General features: G+C 46.6%; 1 protein-coding gene across 5 annotated transcripts in view; it reads left to right on the forward strand.

The window, feature by feature from the left end:
• The window catches only part of LOC146855745 (NACHT, LRR and PYD domains-containing protein 5-like), a 561293-nt gene that overhangs the window by 393870 nt on the left and 146055 nt on the right, over positions 1-21368 (forward strand). For all 5 annotated transcript variants that reach the window (XM_085653658.1, XM_085653660.1, XM_085653661.1 and 2 more), the window contains one exon: positions 11962-12048. In XM_085653658.1, the coding sequence (XP_085509784.1) occupies positions 11962-12048 (87 nt within the window). The remainder of the gene's footprint in view (positions 1-11961; positions 12049-21368) is intronic.

The raw sequence follows: 21368 nt of genomic DNA on the forward strand, positions 1-21368 counted from the left end.
CTGGTTACGCATATCAGGTTTTAAACCCGAAGTCCAGAGTTCTATACTCAATCAGCCTTTTGATGAGCAACACCTATTTGGCCCCAATGCGGACGTATCACTTGAGAAAATGAAAAAGGATACAGACACGGCCAAATCTATGGGAGCATTGCAGTTGCAAGCTCCCAGACGGTCCTTTCGTCGCTCATCCTTCAGAAGCACACATAGAATTTACTCCTCTGATAGCCCCTCCACCTCTTACAAGGCTCCCACCCAATCCACCTTTACTAGAGGATACCAAAGGGGTGACTACAGGGGGAACAACAGCAAAGGCAGAGGCAAAAACAACAATTCCCGCTCTGCCTCCACCCCCACCCCATGATTTCCCTCCACTTCCCCCAGACCATTCCACTCCAGTCGGGGGAAGACTCCACCAATTCATCCCTGCCTAGGCAAACATCACTTCAGACAGGTGGGTGCACCAAATAATTCAATTAGGCTACTGTCTCTAACTAATATCTACCCCCCCCCCAACCATACCACCCAAACACCGTCCAATGTCACAAGAACATCTGTTACTGCTAAAGCAGGAGGTAATCTCCCTCCTACAAAAAAGTGCAATAGAACCAGTTCCCCTGCACCAACAAAACAAGGGCGTTTACTCCCTCTATTTTCTCATACCAAAGAAGGACGGATCTCTAAGGTCTATTTTAGACCTCAGACCCCTAAACCTATACATACACTCAGACCACTTCCACATGGTCACACTTCAGCAGGTCCTCCCTCTGCTTTCCCAGGGCGACTTCCTTGCTACTCTAGACCTCAAGGACGCCTATTTCCACATTCTCATTCACAGCGCTCACAGAAAATATCTCAGATTTGTAGTGGACGGTCAGCACTATCAATTCAAGGTACTCCCATTCGGAGTCATCACAGCACCAAGAGTGTTTACCAAGTGCCTAGCGGTGGTAGCAGCACACCTAAAAGACAACACATACATGTCTTCCCATATCTAGACGACTGGCTCATAAAAGCCAGCTCATACAATCAGTGTGTACAACACACTCACGCCTCTATTCAACAGCTTCACGACCTGAGGTTCACAATAAACCACGCCAAGTCCCAGCTGCAACCGTCCCACACACAATACCTCGGTGCCACAATAGACACCTCAAGGGCGCTAGCCTATCCCAGTCCCGCCAGGATAGCGAGCATACAAGCTCTTCTCACCAGATTCCAACCGCAACACTCTCTTCCAGCTTGAGTGTTCATGCAACTCATAGGGATGATGGCCTCTTGTATATTCATAGTGCTTCATGCAATTTTTAGAATAATGTTATTGTATTTAATTATTCGAGGCACTCACACTTTATCAGGATAAGGATCCTCTGTAAAGTTGCTGCATCAGAAAAGTGATGAGCTGTATTTTTTTCTATATTCGCCCGGTCCGGATTGTTAGGGACATATGTGAATATTTATTTGATTATTTATTATCTGTATAATGAATGACGCTCTTATGTAAACGTATTTAACCAAATGAGGCACTGGCACTTTTTCAGAAGATGGAATCTTTTTAAAGTTGCTGCACAAGAAAAGAGATCTGCTGTTTCTCTCTCTACATTTGCTTGGTTGATTAGGGTTATTTAAGAATACTTATGTGTTACATATATATATATAATCTGTACAACGAAATATTGTCTTGAAGAATAAATGTATCGTGTATGTCAGCTGTAAGAATTGCTTTGACATGTATAAATCGGTTTCTTTGCATGAAGGTGCTCTAAAAAGGTTTCACTGGTTTCCAATAAGACAGAGAGTGGTATTCAAGTCTGTCTGCATTGTTTTTGAGGCACTGCATTGGATGGGTCTTGACTACCTGAAGAACAAATTCAAGTGGTACAAGCCATCAAGAACCCTGAGGTCTTCCATAGCATACAAGGTCCTGGGGAGTAAGAAGCTTCATCTACAGTGCATCACTTTCGTGGCATGCCCTACCTATTCATTTAAATACAATGAAAAATGTCATGTCTTTTAGGAAAGCCTTAAAAACCAGTTTTTTTAATTTTATAGAAAGTATATCTGCTGATACTGACATAGTTAGGTTGGTCTGTTACGAGCTTGCGCCAAAACACCTCTGGGTAATCGCTGCGCTTTAAAAATAAATTAACATAACATATTTCACAACGTGTATTTACTAAACAGTAATGAGAGATCTGAAAGAAACACGTTAGTTATCGATTCCTTACTTTAGAATTACCCCCAGGTGTCAGACTGGATCCGGAAAGTTTTTCGTCAGCAGTACATCTACCCGTCGGAAGGTGGCGTTGGTCGGCTCCGTGTTCGTCCTTGGCATCGTGTCGCCGGGATGATGTCGCAGTAGCTACTTAGATGCTTCCCTCGCACGCCGACGTCCGTTCTTTCTTTTTCCGCGCCAGCCAGTGCAGATCCAGAGAGAGCGGTACCTCTAGTCAATTTTTGACTGACATTTTTCTCGACTTTTGTCGACTTCTTTTTTGAGTTCATCAACTCCTGGTGCACGATGGGTGCTCGGCTTCAAGGCATGCGGTTCATGTCACAGACTGATGTCGGTGACGGATCCCCACCGCGTGTGCCTCTTTTGCCTGTAGTACTCCAAGTGCCATACGATGGCGCCAAAGGCTTTACGGGAAACTACTTGAGCGCTGGCAGGCGGCTCTGCCCCGTTCGAGGTCCCAGTTGCGAGGGAGGTCGAGGGATCGGTCGCAGAGCCACCACCGTTCGTCCAAGTCATCGAAGTCTTCGCACTCAGGGTCAGGTAAGTCGAAGCATAAGAAGTCGCAGAAGCATTGTCGCTCTTCGACTTCTCCTCGTCGGTCCGCCGACCCGTCGAGGAATGCAGGTGATGCCCCTCCCACGGCTCCGCGTGCAGACCCCGAAGAGTTGACTCCGCATTTCCCTCCCTTCCCGGGACCCAGAGCGACTCCCGCCCAGCTTCGTGCGTTCTACGAGGCGATGCATGTCATCTTTGGGCGGCCCGAACCTGCCGGCTCGCCTTCGGGCCCCGCGGACTCGGTTGGGGGACCTAGGCCTTCTCCGCTGAAGGCTATGGCCCCGGCGCTGCAGGCCCCCCCGTGGATCCAGGCCTGGATCCAGATCAGCGCTGGTTGACCTGATTGCGGCTCCACCAGCGCCGCTTCCTCCGGCACTATTACTGCATTCGATGCCAGTCGGCCCCCGGCCGGTGACGACCACGGCCTCCATCCTGACCCGGAGCCGGACCGGCACTGAGTGGGGTTTTTGTGCCCCTGTTCACTCCTGGTGTCCCTTTTAGGCCAGATTGGCACCCAGAGGATGAGGAGGATGACTGGTAGGAGTCAGGTGACCCTCTGACTGATCAGCTAGAATCTGAGCAGGATTGGAGAGAGGAACTGGGGGATGCCAGTGGTCTGGACATCTTCCATGACCTTGGCATTTTGTCCCCTCCAACCGTGGCTACGGAGGAAGGAGCGTCATGCGCTGTGGTGTTGCATAGGGCAGCCGAGGCTCTCAACCTCGAACTCCCTACAGTGGCAGTCAGGACTAACCTTCCAGAGGTGCTTCAGCCGGTGGCGAGCTCTTTGGAGCCTCTGCTTCCGTTCAGTGAAGCTCTTACTGATGTCCTTTTGGGCACGTGGTCCAGGCCCAACACGGGGGCTCCGGTGGATAGGACGATTGCCTGATGCCACCGCCCGGCTTCGGGTGACCCCACTCCACCCCTGAGAGCTTGGTGGTCCAAGCAACTACTTCCATAAGCGCATTCCCTACAACTCCACCGTAAAGGGAATCTAAGAAGCTGGATCATCTTGGAAAGAAGGTTTTCTCTTCCGCCAGCTTGGGACTGCGGTCGGTAAACACTGCATGTCTAGTGGGACGGTATTCCCACTCTGTGTGGGACTCGGTTGCACAGGTGCTGCCTCAGTGTCTGGAGGAGGTCCGGACAGTGCTCTCCCAGGCTATTGCCGATGGGAGAGATGTGGCCAAGTTTACCATCTGTTGTGGGCTGGATACTGCTGACTCTCTGGGTAGGACGATTTCTACATCGGTAGCTCTTCGACGCTACGCCTGGATGAGATCGACTGACTTTTCTGGGGATGTCCAGAATAACCTCATGGACATGCCTTTGATGGTCGTCGACTTTTCGGCGACAAAGCAGACAACACTGTAGAGCTTTTCAAGGACTCACAGGCTACGGCCAAGTCCTTGGGCCTCTCCAGTTGCCCAGCGCGGTACGCTTTTCGCCTCTTTCGTGGCTACAGAAGGGGTGCCCCGCTACGTCCCACCCAGAGCCACAGGCCGCAGCAAGTTACCCAACCTTCGCGCAGCCTGGGACATGTGAACAACCGTCCCAGCAGCCTCCAAACCTTCCTAGTCTGACATTTCAGGCCCATCAAACACCAGTGGGCAGCAGGATTCGCCATCACCTACCCCACTGACGTACCATCACGTCAGACATGTGGGTTTTGCAGATAGTCCGAAGGGACTACTCCCTCCCCTTCGAGGCTACCCCTCCAACCATACCACCGCAATACCACTGCATGTCGGAGGATCATCTAGCCCTTCTCCAGCAGGAAGTTACGGCTCTCTTGGCCAAGGGAGCCATTGAGCGCGTTCCTGTCCCAAAAGTAGGTCGTGATTGTTATTCCCACTACTTTCTGGTTCCCAAAAAGGACAAGGGCCTGCGTCCTATCTTGGATCTCAGAAACGTCAACCGCTTGCTCCGAAAGGAGAAGTTTAAGATGTTGACGCTTGCTCAGGTCTTGTCTGCCCTCAACCCGGAAGACTGGATGTTAACGTTGGACTTGCAAGACGCCTATTTTCACATCCCCGTCTTGCCGGCCCACCGGCATTACCTGAGGTTAACGGTAGGCCACAGGCAATTTCAGTTCACCGTGCAACCCTTTGGCCTTACCAATGCCCCTCGGGTGTTCACGAAAGTGATGGCGGCGGTCGCAGCTCATCTGCGCAGATCAGGGGTTTCAGTCTTCCCCTTTCTCGACGACTGGTTGTTGAAGGCGGGCTCGCCCCAGGAAGTCGTCTCCCACCTCCAGACTATGGTCGACCTCCTGCATTCACTGGGGTTCTCCATCAGTGTGCCGAAGTCACACCTGATTCCCTCTCGGAAGCTCCTTTTCATCGGAGAGCTTCTGGACACGACACAGTTTGGGGCCTATCCTCCCGAACAGCAAGTCTGGGATATTCGGGCTAGGATTCTGATCTTTCAGCCTCTATTCCGGGTTTCGGTCAGACTGACCCTGAGGCTGCTGGGCCTCGTGGCCTCCTGCATCCTGCTGGTCGATCATGCCAGGTGGCATATGCGGGCTCTGCAGTGGGACCTGAAGTTTCAGTGGGGGCAGCATCAGGGGAATATGTCCAACTGCATTCAGGTCTCGGAGGGCACTGCACGACAACTGCAGTGGTGGCTCACGAACCAGGATTGGGTCAATGGCAGATCCCTCTCCATTCCCCTCTCCCTTCCCCAACCAGAACACACAGTGGTGACAGACGCGTCTCTTCTGGGATGGGGTGGCCACATGGGAGAGGCGGAGATCAGAGGCCTCTGGTCTCCGGCGGAGTCCGGGCTCCATATTAACCTTCAGGAGCTCCGGGCGATCCGTCTTGCCCCCAAGGCATTCCTTCCCTCTGTCTGGGGAAGAGTAGTGCAGGTGTTCACGGACAACACCGCCACCATGTGGTACTGCAACAAACAGGGCGGGCTGGGGTGGTGGACTCTGTCAGGAGGCCCTCCGCCTCTGGACATGACAGGAACATCAGGGCATATCCCTGGGGGTTCAACACCTGGCAGGTTCACTGAATGCCAGGGCGATGAAGTCAGCTGCAGGTGCATGATGGATCACGAATGGCGTCTTCACTTGGAGGTGGTGCAAGGTCTCTTTCGACAGTGGGGAGAGCCTTGTCCATAAAAGTCCGCTTTTTCTCTGGCTAATCCTCTAGTCTGGCAAGGAGTATTTGCCCCTATACCTTAACCAATGAATCCAGGAAGGATATTGGGCTATAGCAACAGGGATCATTATAGTTGCTCCTCTTAAAGATGAGTATAAATGTATTTTGACTTGTGTCAAGTTACCTGATTTGCCCACGGTCTTTATGACATTGGTAAGTATGGGACCCAACAGATAGATATTCGACTTGTAAAGGTTCAGTAGGACCCAATCATGGCTGAAGGCTTTGCTGCTCACAGTTTCTATTATAGCTGTATTTACTTATTTCAGAGAAAATTTAATTGCGAGTGCATCCTCCAGGTTGGGGGGAGCGCTTAAATAGGCCTTAATGTTATTGATTCCCTCGCCTTCACTAACGACTATATAGATGTTAACACTCACTTTTGGTATGTGTCGCATTGCTTTCATTCCATTGATGAAATTAATACCAGAGATCAATTCATGCAATAACTCTGTTAAATAAAACCAAACTGCTTTATCAAAAGCCCTTTCGCATTCCACACGTAAGATAATATGATGGGTAAGTTTTGCTTTTGTGAAGTGTCAAATCTCACATTTGTCTAATATTATTACTGCCAGAACAACTTTGATGAAATCTGCTTGATCCACATCATCTGCTTTCAAAATTTTTGTTCAATCTACTAGTCCATACCTTGGATACAATATTTTTGCTACAACATTTAGTGGCAATGTTATTCAACAGTTAGCAAAATGTTAATCATCCTTTATGGGCTTGGGTATTTGTGTTACATATGAATTGTGCATAGATTATGATCATTTTCCATTCTTAATAGTAATTAAAAAGAAGATAACTTGCCATTCCAGCTTGTAAAGCTCATAAAAATCTGCCAGTGAGCCATCCGGTCCGGGATTTTTCTATTACCATTATTAATTGATTTAGTAATTTCTATTTTAGTTATCTCTTGCTCCATGCTTTCAGTTTAAGATGTTGTCATGGATTGTTGTCAAAAAGGCCTGCATGGCCTTCATATTCATTTCATGTTCCTCTTATAACCTTTATGTAAAAATCTGCACATTTTTCACCACTTACTGTAGATTTGACTCTGATATTTCCATCTGTGTGGAGATATAATTGACTCAATTATCCTTCCATTTTCCTGTTGCTTCAATTTCTAAGTAAACGTTTATAATTTATTTCCCCTTCTCCACATGCTGTTTTCTAATATAAGATGTATTCGATCGAATTATCATTATTCTAATTACATTTCTAATTCACTGTTAATTCCATCAGCCCCATATCTTTTCATTTATATCCTTTGGCTGATTATTCAGAGATTCCAGTTTTGTCTCTTTCAGTTTTTTGGTTCTTGACATTTCTGCTATGAGCTTACATTTGAAGAACATTTCAGCCTTACAAACATTGCAGTTAGGACGTTTGCGAAGTCACAATACTGATGTTAGTCTTTACAAACTCTTTGATGTTTGTAGTCAGTTTTTGCTCAAAGTTTTTATTATCTAGAATCCTAGGGTTTAGTATGCATCTCTCTGTATTACGAATGTTTAAAGCATTAAAGGGAAATAGTCCTGTATTAGTATATTGTCTAATTTTACATCCACCAACTTCTGTTTTACGTTTCTATCTTTAAGAAATCAATCCGTTCTTGAATATGTCTTTTGTACACGAGAATAGAAGGTGCAATTACTTCCTGTCAGATTCTTCACCCCCACTAGCTCTTATGTGTTACATCAACTGCAAAATTGTGCTCTGCTGTTTGCCATGTTGTTCCTTGTAGTAGAACCTTTATCTAACAGCGGATTGAGAGTCAGATAACAATCAACCCTAGTTTTCTGTTTGCAATGTGATTAGTGCATCTTCTGTTTCATTCAGTAGCGACGAAGCTTTTGAACAGTGTAGGTGTCCATTTAAAAGATTTCTAGAGAAGCTATGAATTTCAGTTTTAAGTATTAACCGTCTACCTTCTGATTCATGCATTAATTGTTTGATGTTTCCACTCAGCTTTTTCTAGAATAAAATATTAACTCCACTTGATTTACTAGAATACCAACTATGGGAATCCAGACCTAAGCAGTAATACATTTCAGGTTAAAAGCAAGTGATGGGCAGACAACTACAGGAAAGAGTGTGGACTACAGAGAGACATTGTTTTGTGAGTCTGTTGTAATGTGCACTTGCTTGTAGCAGTGCTTGTTCCCCTTTTCTCCAGTGTTCCATCTTTTTGTACTGCCACCGCGCCAAGAATCCATGAACGGCAGTTGCTGCGTGGCTGGGGAAAGTGGCGTTCACGCTCTGTGCTATCTTGGGAATAAACTGGCGACGATCACCAGCCACATTTGGTGACACCCAGCACGGAAGCGTGAAGCGCGAGACATGGGAAGCTCTGACCCGTAACTGCCTGGCTTTCTGAAGTTTGCTGTTAATGGCGTTGATCGGCTCCTGAGGTCAGGAGCTCTCTCTCTCTGTCTTCTTGCGCTGCCCGCCTCATTTGCCCGCTGTCTCCGGCTACCCCGAGATGTCCCAAGTGCTTAGTGGCAATTTCGTGGGCTCAGCAGCATGTGAGGCCCGCTGTGTTGAAGCGTCTACCTGTTCACCCCTGTTGCTTCTAAGTAGGGGGCTGCTGTTGATCTACACAATCCTCCCGACACCTGTGGTGAGTTTAACCTTTCTTTCCAGCGCTCAGCATCGTGTATGTTCCCCACTGCCTGAAAGCTCCTGCGCTACATTGTGAGAGGTGTGAGACGCTAGCTCATGCGTCCTGCCCTCACATCTTACCTCATCCTTTCCCGGCGCTGGCTGATTCTTCTTCACATGACTCTTCAGAGGAAAGGAGCCTGCCTTCTGGCAAGTGGAACCTCCAGCATTGGGAAATTCTACACTCTCCCCCTGCTTGCTGTTTTAATTTTTGCTGTGTACCGGCTGTGCCTCTCTGAACTGTCTGTTGCTTGCGAATATGGTTGTTTCCTCCATTATGCTTTGTCCTCCCTTTCTGGCTGAACCAGGTCAACCGTCGAAGCAATGGGAAGAATGTATTGACTTATTTGACAATTACATCATAGCTCTAGATGGGCTCGAATTTTCACCTGAAAGGAAGAAAGCGTTGTTGTTAGGTACTATTGGAAAAGAGGCGCATCGCATTTTTAAATACTCACCTCAAATTTTAGGAAATGACAATCAGCCTGAGGTGGATGCCTTTTAAGGAGGCCAAGCTGCATCTGGAGAATAGATTTGCCAAGGAAGAGAATGTTGTAATGTCTCACTACAAGTTTTACACCAGGCCCCAAAAGTCGGGCAAAACATTGGATGAATTTGTCTCTTGTCTACGGGAGTTGTCAATAAAATGCAAATTTGGGCAGATGACTGATGAACATATTAGGGTCCAACTGTTTGTTCATTGTCAGAGCAGGAAAACTCAAGAACGCCTTTGGTCTGCCAAGAACCCCACCTTGAAGATGCCATTTCCATTGCTAAGGTTGTTGAAGAGTCCGAACGATGCATGAAGGAAATTTGCAATAAAGAGGGCTCTGAAGGTGATGTGGCTGCTATTGGAAAAAAGGAAGAAACCACCAAAGTCTCTGTCGGCAAGCCCAATCCAAAGGCTCTAAGGTCCACCAAGTACAAAGGTTGTTCCGGGTGTGGTAGCGCTTTTCATCCGAGTGACTCAAAGTGGTGCCTTGCTTCAAAGCAAGATTGCATGAAGTGCGGGCGGAGAGGTCATTACGCCCATATGTGGAGAAACTTCAACAAATCCAGGGTTGATGTGACAGAGAATTTCAGTCTCTAGGGAGACGGTGAAGACCGTGTGTTGATGGTCCTTCCGGGTAACAGTATAATTGAGAAGAGGTGTTGTCCTAAAGCATAATTTGGGATCCTTGGCAAGCAAGTGAAACTGATGGTGGACTGTGGTTCTTTGTATACTATTGTACCAAGGTGGATGTGGGAGAATGAGTGGCCTCCAGTTCCGCTCTTACCTAAGGACATTGATCCCAGGGGTTACCAAGGGGAGAGAATTGTTGTTTTCTGCTACTTTTCTTCTCCTATCATCTTTAAGTCTAGGCAGATTGTGGGTAAGATCTACGTAGCAGAAGATGGTCCCCTGATCTTGGGTTGGGGACACCAATTTGACCTTCATATTGTCATCGATCCCCACGCCCCTGGTGAGGTTTTGTCCGTGGCTGATGTTACAACAGAGACCTGAGAGCCTCGGTGTTGGTGGTAAAGCCACTTACAAAATTTGGCATAATACTTGATGCCCCATTCCCCATGACAAGGACCAGTTACGGTCCTTCATGGGTTTAATCAAGTATTATGCCACATTTTTAAGGGGCTTTACCACCAACACCGAGGCTCTCAGGTCTCTGTTGAGGAAAGGGTGTCCTTTTGTATGGGGCGATATCCAACAACACTCTTTTGTTTTGATTAGAAAGGACATTTGCGAGGCAGGTATTCTGGCACACTTTGACACTCGTCTTAAAACCTTTCTAACAGTTGATGCCAGTGCTTGTGGTTCAGGGGCTGTGCTTTTCCAAATGCATGTGGGTGTGGAGAAAACAGTGGCGTTCGCCTCATGCTCCTTGTACGAATGCAAGAGCAAAAATTCGGTCATTGAGCGCGAAGCTCTTGCAGCGGCTTTGTCAGTGGAGCATTTCAGAACCTTCTTGTGGGGTGATGACTTTTATATTCGCACTGACCACAAGCCCTTAGTTAAGGTGTTGAGCCTTGGAGGTGCAGGTAAAGGGTCTGCAAGACTGGCCAGACTTGCTTCAGGGCTCCATTAATATTGGTACCATGTGACTCACATTCCTGGGTGGAAAAATGCACAGACCGATTGTTCGTCTCATTTGAATTTGAAGAGCACTGGTGAGCATAGGCTGTGTTCATCTTGGGAGCAAGAGGGTGTTGTGGCTTCTTTGGCTGATGTTGAGGAGTGCGTTGGTTGTGCCTTATCGACTGAAGATAGTTGTGATTTTATGGATCAGAATGTTCTTAAATGTGTGTAATGTATGTTAGTTCTCGGGGAGCGGAGGGAAAGCTTTGGCACCCCCGTTCAGAGTGTTTGTGAAGGTGTTGGACAAACTGAGCATGAGTAATCCTAAAGTCCTCATGAGGAATGATATGTTTGTGCCACCTGAGGGCTTGAGACCCAGGATTATCAATCTTGCACATGAAGGGCACCATGGCCAAACCTTGACTAAAAATGTGTGAGGGAGAATTTCTGGTGGCCCTGCATGGAGAGCAGATCACTTTCTAGGTCCTGGGGTGTGACGTGTGCAGGGAAAGTGAAAAGAGACTCAAGACGCCAAGATTCCACGAACGGCAGTTGCTCTGTGGCTGCAAAGGTGGCGTTCACTCTCTGTGCTATCTTGGGAATAAACGTAAGTTTACAACGTTGATGTGAGTGTCGTTAGCACAGAGTCCTGTGAGGAGGACTACAAAGCCCAGGATTTTTAGTGCCTAGTTGCCACCATCTTTGACTAGATTCAATGATTCTCAAGGACAGGCACCTTGCTGTCACTATCTCAACTCCTAATTCAAAAGACACACTAGATGTCTTTCAGTCACTCACACTGGCTAGTAGCCATGAAGAACCCCCCATCCCCGTCTTCTCAATAGGTGAATTTGCTGGAGAAGTAGAATGTTGAAAGAAGGCGTGGGAGCAGAACATGTGAAACTATGTGTAGTATTGAAAGATAGTATTTGCGAATACCTGTGAGGGAGACAACAAACCTGAAAAATTATGTTGCCAATCTGCCAAAACCACCTGCCTGAACAATTTGGTGATTGTACGAGGGACAGATACCTAGCTGCATGTAATTCTGATTGAAAATTTAAAAGACACACCATATGCCCTTCTGTCATCCTTAGGCTTATATTTCATTACCAATGGCACTTAATTGGTCTTGGAGTAGCATTCTCTGCGAAGTCTGTGAATGGAAAATAAAACTGATTTGTTCTCTAAAACATGTAAAATCCATTCCTAAGGTCTCAGCATTTTACTGTACTTTTTGTGTCAAATTATCTTTTCAGACTAAGTTCCAACGAACTGACGGAGAAAGCTGGAGAAATCTTGGGAAGCATTCTTGGAGACGAGAAATGCGCCATTGAAAAACTATCGTAAGTAGCTGGGATAATATGGTAGATCCTAACTAATAATGATTTCTGCTCTGGGTTGATGCAGTTTCTTAAAACACTGTCTTTCCACTCACAGATTTGATATTAACAGTGAAAAAAACGTGTTACAGAATTATAAACAATAAGAGTTAAGGTAATGTTTTATTTTTCTGACAAGTTAAACCATCTAATAAAGGTAATGGCAAGTACATTTTTTTGTAATATAACATTGCTAGTGGATAGTAATTCCAAATCAAATTAGTCTTTATTCGATATTTTCAATCATAAAAGACAGAAATATAATACATGCAATACCATAAAATACCACAGGAAATAGTCTTTTCAATTTAGAGTTCCTTTAAATATCATTAGAAAAGGAATTTTTTGTTAAAATTGTACGGTTCTATATAAAAGAATTTAATAACATTTGATGGTAATAAAAATAATGGCTAGGATTGATATCCTTAGGATTAAAAGAAAAATGTAAATCACCAAATAAAAAAACAGATTATTCATTGGAGTACAGTACACAGAGGATACACCTCACTAAATATATATGCAGGTTAATTAATGCAGAGTAGTAACTGCGGTAGCCTCCAAACTGGTTCTTCTAAGGGCCCATGTCCAGCTCAGAAACTTCACCATAGCTATAGCTACGCTACGTCTTCGCGTGTATCTGTTTTCAAAATACGCAATGCTGTTTGGCAGGATCTTGTGCCAAGATTTAAACAGATCGGCTTGAGCCATTTGTGTCGAGGACCCTTATATGCTGGGCACACAAACAATACATGAGCCTTAGACTCTTCCATAGTTAAGCACATAGGGCACTTAGTGTCTAAAACATTATGCCACTTTGACGTAAAGGATTTTATGGGGAGGGTACCCACTCTGAATTGGTGATATAATTTCCTATTACAAGGTTTCACGATGAAATCCCCGTATGCTTCAGGCCTGAATACATACTTGTGTTCTAAAAAGATACCCGTCAAGGAGGTGCTACTCACCAATGACATGGACTTATGACTGACCATGTCCCTATAAAGTGCTTTGTAATCATTTTTACTTGGAAACCAATTCCCTACTGGATTCTCCCGCAGATTGCTGAGCCCCATATCAAGTAATGTGCCCTTGATCTTTTGTAGCCAATTAATTTTTGAAGACCTGTCTGCTTCTCTAATATGCTTTACTGCATTAGCATATGGTGCTAGCTCCGGTGTTGTCCATAATAGTCTCCAGTAAGCCAGGGGTCTAAAACCCGCTGCCTCCTCAAATGAAGTACATCCCAAATCTAATAGTAAGGGTTTAAGAGGGGTCGATTGAGGGAGACCAGTTAGTGATCTCAGGAACTTATTTTGGGCAAGGACTAGGGGAGCTAGATTTTCGAAACACCAGAGTTCTGCACCATAAATTATCAATGCCCTAGTTTTCCCTTTACCTACCGGTTTAGTATGGGAGAGTCGGTGTTCTTATAGTAAGGCACCTGCTAATTGGTTATGCCTGAGGACTAACAAATCTATCTGGGATTTCCAGTTCATCCTCTTACCCATTGTTACACCCAGATATGTGAAGGTGTCAGTTTGCTCCAGGGACGCATTGTTCATAATTACTCTGCCTTTTACTATTTTATGTTTATACAACACCATGAACTTGGTCTTATCGACGTTAACTACTAGCTCATGGTCGTTGCAAAAAACAGTAAATCTGTTGACGGCACGTTGAAGACCGGATTGAGTTTTAGACAGAATTAAAGTATCGTCTGCAAACATTAACAATGGAACCCTCAAGCCGGCAAGAGTAGGGGCATCATTTGGGTAGGCAGTATAATATGAGATAACCTTGTTTATAAACAGGGAGAAAAGTGTAGGGACCAAAACGCACCCTTGCTGTACCCCCTTATTTACTGGGAAGTGATCCGTTAATTCGCCCTGTTGTCCCCACCGTACCTGGGCATAGTTAGACTCATGCAGTTTAATGATAATAAATAGGAGCTCGGGGGGCATCCCTGCTTCCCTGCTGATTTTAGGTCTATAAATGCAGCATAAAGAGTCCCCCCGGCTAAAATCACTCGAGGGACTATTTGCTCAAACCAAGTTGCCATCAGCGCCTATACCTTGCAAGTTGAGTATCACTGCCTCAGTCAAACCCAAATCCACAAAACTATCTGCAATGAACTAGTTATCTTCTAGGAAGACCCTCACCACAGCTACCAATCTAGATGTTCCTACAGCTGCTATGATTGATAACACCGCTGAGACAGGGAACATGTCGAGTGAATTCGCTCAATCCATCTCAAGTTCTCCGGGTGATGAACGCTCCTCCGCAGCGACAGCAGCTAATAACGCGCCAATGGCAAACCCAAATACTAGCTGCGCTATAGCAAGACAGAACAGTTCTGTACCAGGGACATATGGTCCAGAACCATCGACGAAGCATGGAAGATCAGATCATAGTACAGCTTTAGAAGGTCCTCTGACCCTACACCTTCCTCCGGCAGCCGCTCCGCTGGTGGTGGTCCTGAGGAATGTGAATAAAGTAGTGAGATGCACACCGGCGTACTCCAAAACTTGAAATCGTGTACTCTTTTAAATTATTTTGGCGTGCAAACATGATTCGCGCTCCGCCCAGTTGCGCGACACAACATAACAGAACACTTTTAACACCTTCTTCGGTGCTACTTCAAGATGCACAGCCATGTACTGAAATGAATCCAATCAATCAAATATTCTTATTCTTTGCTTAAACGCTTAATCCTTAATTTACTCCTTATTCTTTTTTTCATTTTTCCATTCAATCCATTTTATTCATTCCAAAGGAACATAGGAGGCGTTCTGATGTCCAAATGCCACTTTATTAAAAACACCCAATGCATTTCGGGAATAGGATCCCTTCGTCAGGGGTATCTAAAATGCAAAATTACATATATAAATATATAACTGATACCAACTTGTTTACTAAATAATACAACGAAACAAAATTGTACATCAAGACATTGTTATCATTGCAAAATAGACCTGCCCATTTACGCACCCCATTGCGTGTATATATCTAACACCCTCGTGACTATGAGTGGTACCCCTGTGGCAACAATGAAATGGCAGCAGTATTTCATTCCTCAACCTCCCGCAATTATCCCTTAACTTAAACTAACATTGCACTAAAACGCGTGAGCCAACGCTTACCGTGACACTTGAATGATAATTTTATGTTTAAAAAGCAGCAAACTCATTCAAACAGCCAAGCTCCTCTGCATGCTTCCGAAACGCGCCACTGCGCCGATATTCTTCCTGAGGAATGTCCCAGTATTGCCGGAAGGACAGACTGAAACCACTGAACAATTACTATTTAAAGTCATGCACTGGTTGACCACACAACTGAAGGGTATTGGGATTTGGGACGGGGATATTTATAATCAGATGATCATGGCCAGACGATCTGCTTGGAAAGGACCCTCCAGGAAAGAAGGGAGGGGAGATTGTGTAGTTGCCAACTTTAATAATGTGTGCGTTGTTAGACTTCTCTTGGATCGAGTGGGTAAAAACTCAGAAAGTAATTCTGACAAAATCTCTGTCCTGCCATTAGGGTTCTTCTATAGACCCCATCCCCACCCCTTAATAGGGAGGAGCCCACCAAGTGTAGCGAGACACCCTGGGCCCCCCAAGAAGCATATATAGATCCTTAGATTTAAATTTTGCTAATAGATTTGCCCCTCTGTCTGACCTCGATGCATGCGACTGACTACAATCAGTCATCCCAATTCTGGCAGAGAACACTGATATTCTGCATAGTCTCTCTCCCGTCACTAATGCGGGATTACAGATAATAAGTTCCAACCATCTAGAGAGTACAGAGATCCCGATTCCCCTAGCTTTGGGTGGTAGTCCGACCTCTTCCTCAGTAACATTGATATATTGGAATATTGCCGGCCTACCATCTAAGATTACGTCATCTGATTGGTCATGTTTCATAGAGGGACATGACATCATTGTTTTCCAGGAAACCTGGTCAGTGAACATGATTTTTTGTCCTGGTTATCTGTCCTTCGGTAAACTGGCAACTGCTAGACATAAAGGGGGACCCCTGTGGGGGGCTGATTATTTGGTTTAGACAACAGACAGGCTATCAGGTCGAAGAGTTAATAATCCTGACATCCTGGCCTTTAAAGTTCAATCGAGATTTGAGCCAGATTTTATACTGATCAATGTGTATGCGAGAGGGATAGCGGGTGGGAAAGCATCATCAACTGTCTCCCAATTGGATACCATTATTGAAGCCATGAAAGGGGTAAAACATTTGGTTATTGCAGGTGACTTCAACTGCACTTTTGAGCCCCTCGGCCATGAAGACTGCAGTTTTAGCAATGATGAGGATTCTAATTGGGGGATTCCGCTTTTAACGCTGCCCCCAATTAATAAATGGACTGAGGCGGCTCTTCAGCTAAAAAGCTTATGCTTGAAGAGGGGTCTAAGGGCTGGTAATGGGAGGTCGATATCAGACAGTAAAGGCACCCACACTTTTAATAATGGGATAAGAAGTAGCAGAATTTACTACTTTCTTATTAATTTAGAATTATTGTCAAGACTTCTGGATATGAAGATCCTACGTAGAATGGAGAGTGACCACGATCCGTTATTGCTAACTCTAGAGTTAAATGGTTAAGGTTCCGCCAAGGGCAAGTACTGAAAGTGACAGCAGATGTAATTATGTCCCAAGATTGTCGTCGGCTAAAATGGGCAGTGGTGTCAGAAGATGATAGCTTTCTGAAATCTAGAGTGCTATCTCTTGAAAGTACATTAACTCTCTCCACTCTAGATACTCATGATGACTCTCTTCCTGTCGTTATGAAGGTACATGAGGACCTCTTTGTTAAGCTGAAAGCTTTTTTTACTAAAAACAAAAGATCTACTAGGCATTTAATTAAAAAATCAGCTAAATGGTATGACGGGGCATGCAGGACTGCTTTTAGGCACCTCGTGCAAGCAATTAGGTTGGGAGTATCACAGGAGGTCAAAAATGCAAGGTTAGAATATAAAAAAGTACAACACAGGGCAACGAAGAATTTTGATGAAAATAGATGGAAGGATCTGCTACATGCAAGTAATGGTAAAAACTGGCGGCAATTTTGGTAAACAGTCAAATGGGGTAGCAGAGACATAGGGCCTGTACCAGTTAATAATGTGCCACCAGAACAATGGGTTTTGCACTATCAGGCCCAATTTGCTTCCACAATAGGCACCCCCATACACTACCCTGAAATAACCTTTGATATTGTCTTAACCTTTTGGAATAGGGGAGATTGAAAGAGTTTTGGACGGTGTCCATGCAGGCAGGGCCCCTGGCCCGGATTGTTTTCCGGCCGACATATTTAAACACGATAGGAAGAATTGGCTTAAATACATCCATATCATATCCAATGCCCTGGCTAGAGGTGCCCCCATACAAGGATAGTAATTCACTTAAGTCCGATAGGTCACTTATCTTAGGTGCGGCACATTTTCAAATAGTTGTCAAATCTTTCAGCTCAGTAAAGTACAGTAAACTCAAATGTCCAGCCCTAAATATAGTGCTGCGTTTCTTGCACACATTGTTTTGCGTGTTGGTCAGATAGGATGAGAATGCTAGCATGGCTAATGTAGGACCGGGGTCACCAGGCCCTAAGGGGGTAGCGTGGCGCGAGCAGGTAGGCATCCAAAGGCTTTTGAGTAATGTGACCATACAGCACACACATCCACTGAGACAGGAAATGCACGCTGTGAGAAGTTGGCCTGATATGTAGTGCTCACTATTCTAGTGATCACTGTGTATCATTCCAAACGACCCTTATTGATGATTGGTTGTAAGTCAACCTTATAGACCAGCTATCCTAGTAGCGTGGATACGAGCAGTCTTAGGCTAAACTCTAGAGGGCGTGTTAAGCCAGCTGTTTACCATCACATATACCCCTTGAACACCAAGTGAAAGGACTCCATACAAGTTGTTATGAAAATAAAAGGATATTTATTTATAACAAGACTACCCTGGCTCTTTATGAGTCAGGGAGCTAAGCACACTACAAAACTCTTAGGAAAATACTTCAGTTGCACAATTTACACAAATGCCCGAGGGGCACGAGAAACCATCTACACTAACAGTGAAATGCGAATGGTTAGAGTCTGGAGGTACTGATTCCGGAGTGTTCCGATCAGTGGGACTAAACGAAAAAGGAACTGGACACTTGTAGAGCGAACCTGCGATGGAGCACCGAGATGCTCGAGTTACCTAGCCCGGAGGCTGCGGCTGCGTGAAGTTCGGCAAGATGTCGGGAGTCCTCGTGTAGTCTCAGGAGCCTGAAAGAAGAAGTTGCTGGCAGGCGACCAGTGACGATGTTCAGAGCGATCCAAGCCGGGATCGGTGATGAAGGAAACCTGAAAGCAGAGGGGACTCAGTTCTCAACCGCTAGCCAGCGATCGTGTGGGTACCAGGGGGGTACCGGCTGAAGTCACCTCGACCAGGTGAGTGGGTGACGTCGGACTCGGCTGTTCCTCGGACCAGGAGGCGCGGCGGCGACCAGGATGGAGGGCGAGCTGTCCCACGAAGGTGTCTGCTGTCGATGATGCTGGGCCCAGGAAGGGGCAGCGGATCTTGGCAGTGGCAACCCAAGCGGGGGAGTCCCGATGGCGTCGGGAGTGGACCAGGAGGGTCCGTGGTACTCCTCTGTTGAAGGGGAGCAAGAGCCAGTCTGGAGCAACCAGACCGGTGATGCAAATAATCTTGGAGCGTCGTGAAGAGGGCCACAAGCCGGTCGGCAAGTGGTCGGACAACGCGGGGAACAGCAAGAAGCGGAAGGGCCCCCACGCAGATCTCGTGGATGCTGGGGAGACAGACTTCGATGCTGGAGCTGCTCAGGGTTTTAGGGCTTCTCAAACCCTAGGTGCACTCACTCGAGGGTCCCTCGGTGGGCGTGCTAGATAAGCGTCGTGCAGGTTCTGAAGATAGCCGGTCCCGCAGGTCTCGTCACACCTACGACTCTCAGCTGGGCTGATGAGGTAGGTAAAAGGTCAGAGATGGCAGGGAACTCGGGTCTCGTCGAGCTGGGCAGTCTTGATCCGTAGGAGACGTACAGCAAACCGCAAGCGCTTATGTGGTGCCTGCTGGTGCAGGGTGGCTACTCCTTAGCCACAAGGGAGAGTCTTCAGAAATAGTCAAGAGTTCCTTTCGTGGAAAGTGGTTCGTGATTCGGAGTTATCCGATTATCTGATTATCCAATTTGGGAAGGGGACTCGCTCCTACCTTTATTCTAAGAAAAGGGGCTGGCCCGTGACTAGGTTCTACCTATGGGTGGAGCCAGGAGGGGGGTGGTTACACCCCTATCCTTTGTCCGGCTTCGCGCCAGCTCAGGGGCTGGTGTGCCCCCGAAACTGGTTTGAGCCGGGCTATGCACAGTGAGCACCGGGGTGCCACTTGCAATCACCTTCCTTTCAGCCCTGCCTACCTGGGATACACAAACCCTGTCTGGGATGGTGCTAACACCGCCCTCGACAGGAAACCCTTTGTCCAAGCTCCCCTTGCTGGAAGGTCCCCCAGCAGCAGGAGGTCAGACTTGTGTCTGGTGGCAGCATCCATTTTGTGATGTTGAGGCTTGAGTCAACTTTAACCGGGGTTCAAGGTTACTTCCATGTCGTGTCCATCTAAAAGGGGGGAATGCTAACCCCGTCGCCAGGACTGGCGAGGGGTTCGTATTCCCATTCGTATGACACCTTACTCGACATGTGTAGGTGATGTGATGCCAAAGTTAGCAAATAACCGCAAGGATTATAATGCATTAAAAGTAGTTGGCCCGCGTCACCATGGAACGGCTATTAGGACTTGGTTCCGCAAGCCGTCGACGGGCTCAGCTCGCGCCAGAGCACCGTCCCACATGATTCCCGGCACTCTGCCTTCAGGATTGATAAGGCCTGCTATAGGAGTGACTGATAGGAATCCATGTGTCCATTTTAGGGTTTAGGTGTAGGAATACTACACCTACAGCAACGGGTGATTACACCACGTGGCCCCAGCTGTCGTGCAGCCAGTTGTGTCAGATTTGGGCGGCCATTCCAGGGGTGGCATAATACATGCTTCAGCCCCTGGTAGGCCCTGGGTACACCGATGCCCTGGATACCTGTGGTATGCTGAGACAGGGACTGACAAGGCGGCCCAGTTCCAATTAGTGGATGCACCTAATGTACATGTGTTTTAATTTCGAGAGAGAACAGCTAGGCTGTGGGTCTGATTGGCAGGCCCACAGCCGGAGAAAGTCGTAAACCAATGAAGCAAAAGCAAAAAATCTGGGTGATCATAGGATTGCAGACCCTACTCTCCTACATGACCCCCCCCCAAACTTTGGGACAATAAGCTAACCTTGACCAGGTGAGTCTTCTTGCTCTAAGTGGAAATACCTGGAGAGCCCATCTGCATTGCCATGATCAGTGCCAGGTCTATGCTCCACTGTGAAGTCCATCCCCTGTAGGGAAATGGACCACCTAAGTAGTTTGGTGTTTTCACCCTTCATTTGATTTAGCCACAAGAGGGGCTTATGGTCGGTCTGAATCTTGAAGTGAGTGCCAAACAAGTATGGCCTCAACTTCTTCAGGGCCCAAACCACAGCAAAGGCCTCCCTCTCAATAGCTGACCAATTCTTCTCTCTGGGGGTCAGCCTCCTGCTAATAAAAGCTATGGGCTGGTCATGACCATCAAAATTCAGTTGCGATAGAACAGCTCCCACACCCAGCTCCGAAGCGTCTGTTTGGACAATGAATGGTTTGGAGTAGTCTGGACTCTTTAGGATAGGTGCTGTGCACATGGCCTGCTTTAGGTCATCGAATGCCTTCTGACAGCTTGCTGTCCACTGAACTTTTTTTGGCATCTTTCTACTTGTCAGGTCGTTTAGCGGGGTCACAATGGATCCATAATTTCTGACAAATTTCCGGTAATAACCAGTCAGGCCCAAGAAAGCTCGAACCTGAGTCTGGGTGGTTGGAGGAGCCCAGTCCTGGATGGCCTGTATTTTGCTCTCCAATGGTTGAACCTGGCCTCCACCTACAAGGTGGCCCAGGTATACAACCTGTGTCTGCCCTATCTGGCACTTGGTGGCCTTGATAGTGAGGCCTGCCTTCTGCAGGGCCTCTAACACTTTCCTCAGGTGGACCAGGTGATCCTCCCAGGTGGAGCTAAAGACAGCGATATCGTCCAGATACGCCGCACAGAAGTCGTCCAACCCAGTGAGAACTCGATTCACCAGCCTTTGGAAGGTGGCAGGTGCATTTTTCAAACCAAAGGGCATTACCACGAACTGATAATGCCCACCC

The sequence above is a fragment of the Triturus cristatus genome, chromosome 4_1 (assembly GCF_964204655.1).
Source record: "Triturus cristatus chromosome 4_1, aTriCri1.1, whole genome shotgun sequence".
Classification (NCBI taxonomy): Eukaryota; Metazoa; Chordata; class Amphibia; order Caudata; family Salamandridae; genus Triturus; species Triturus cristatus.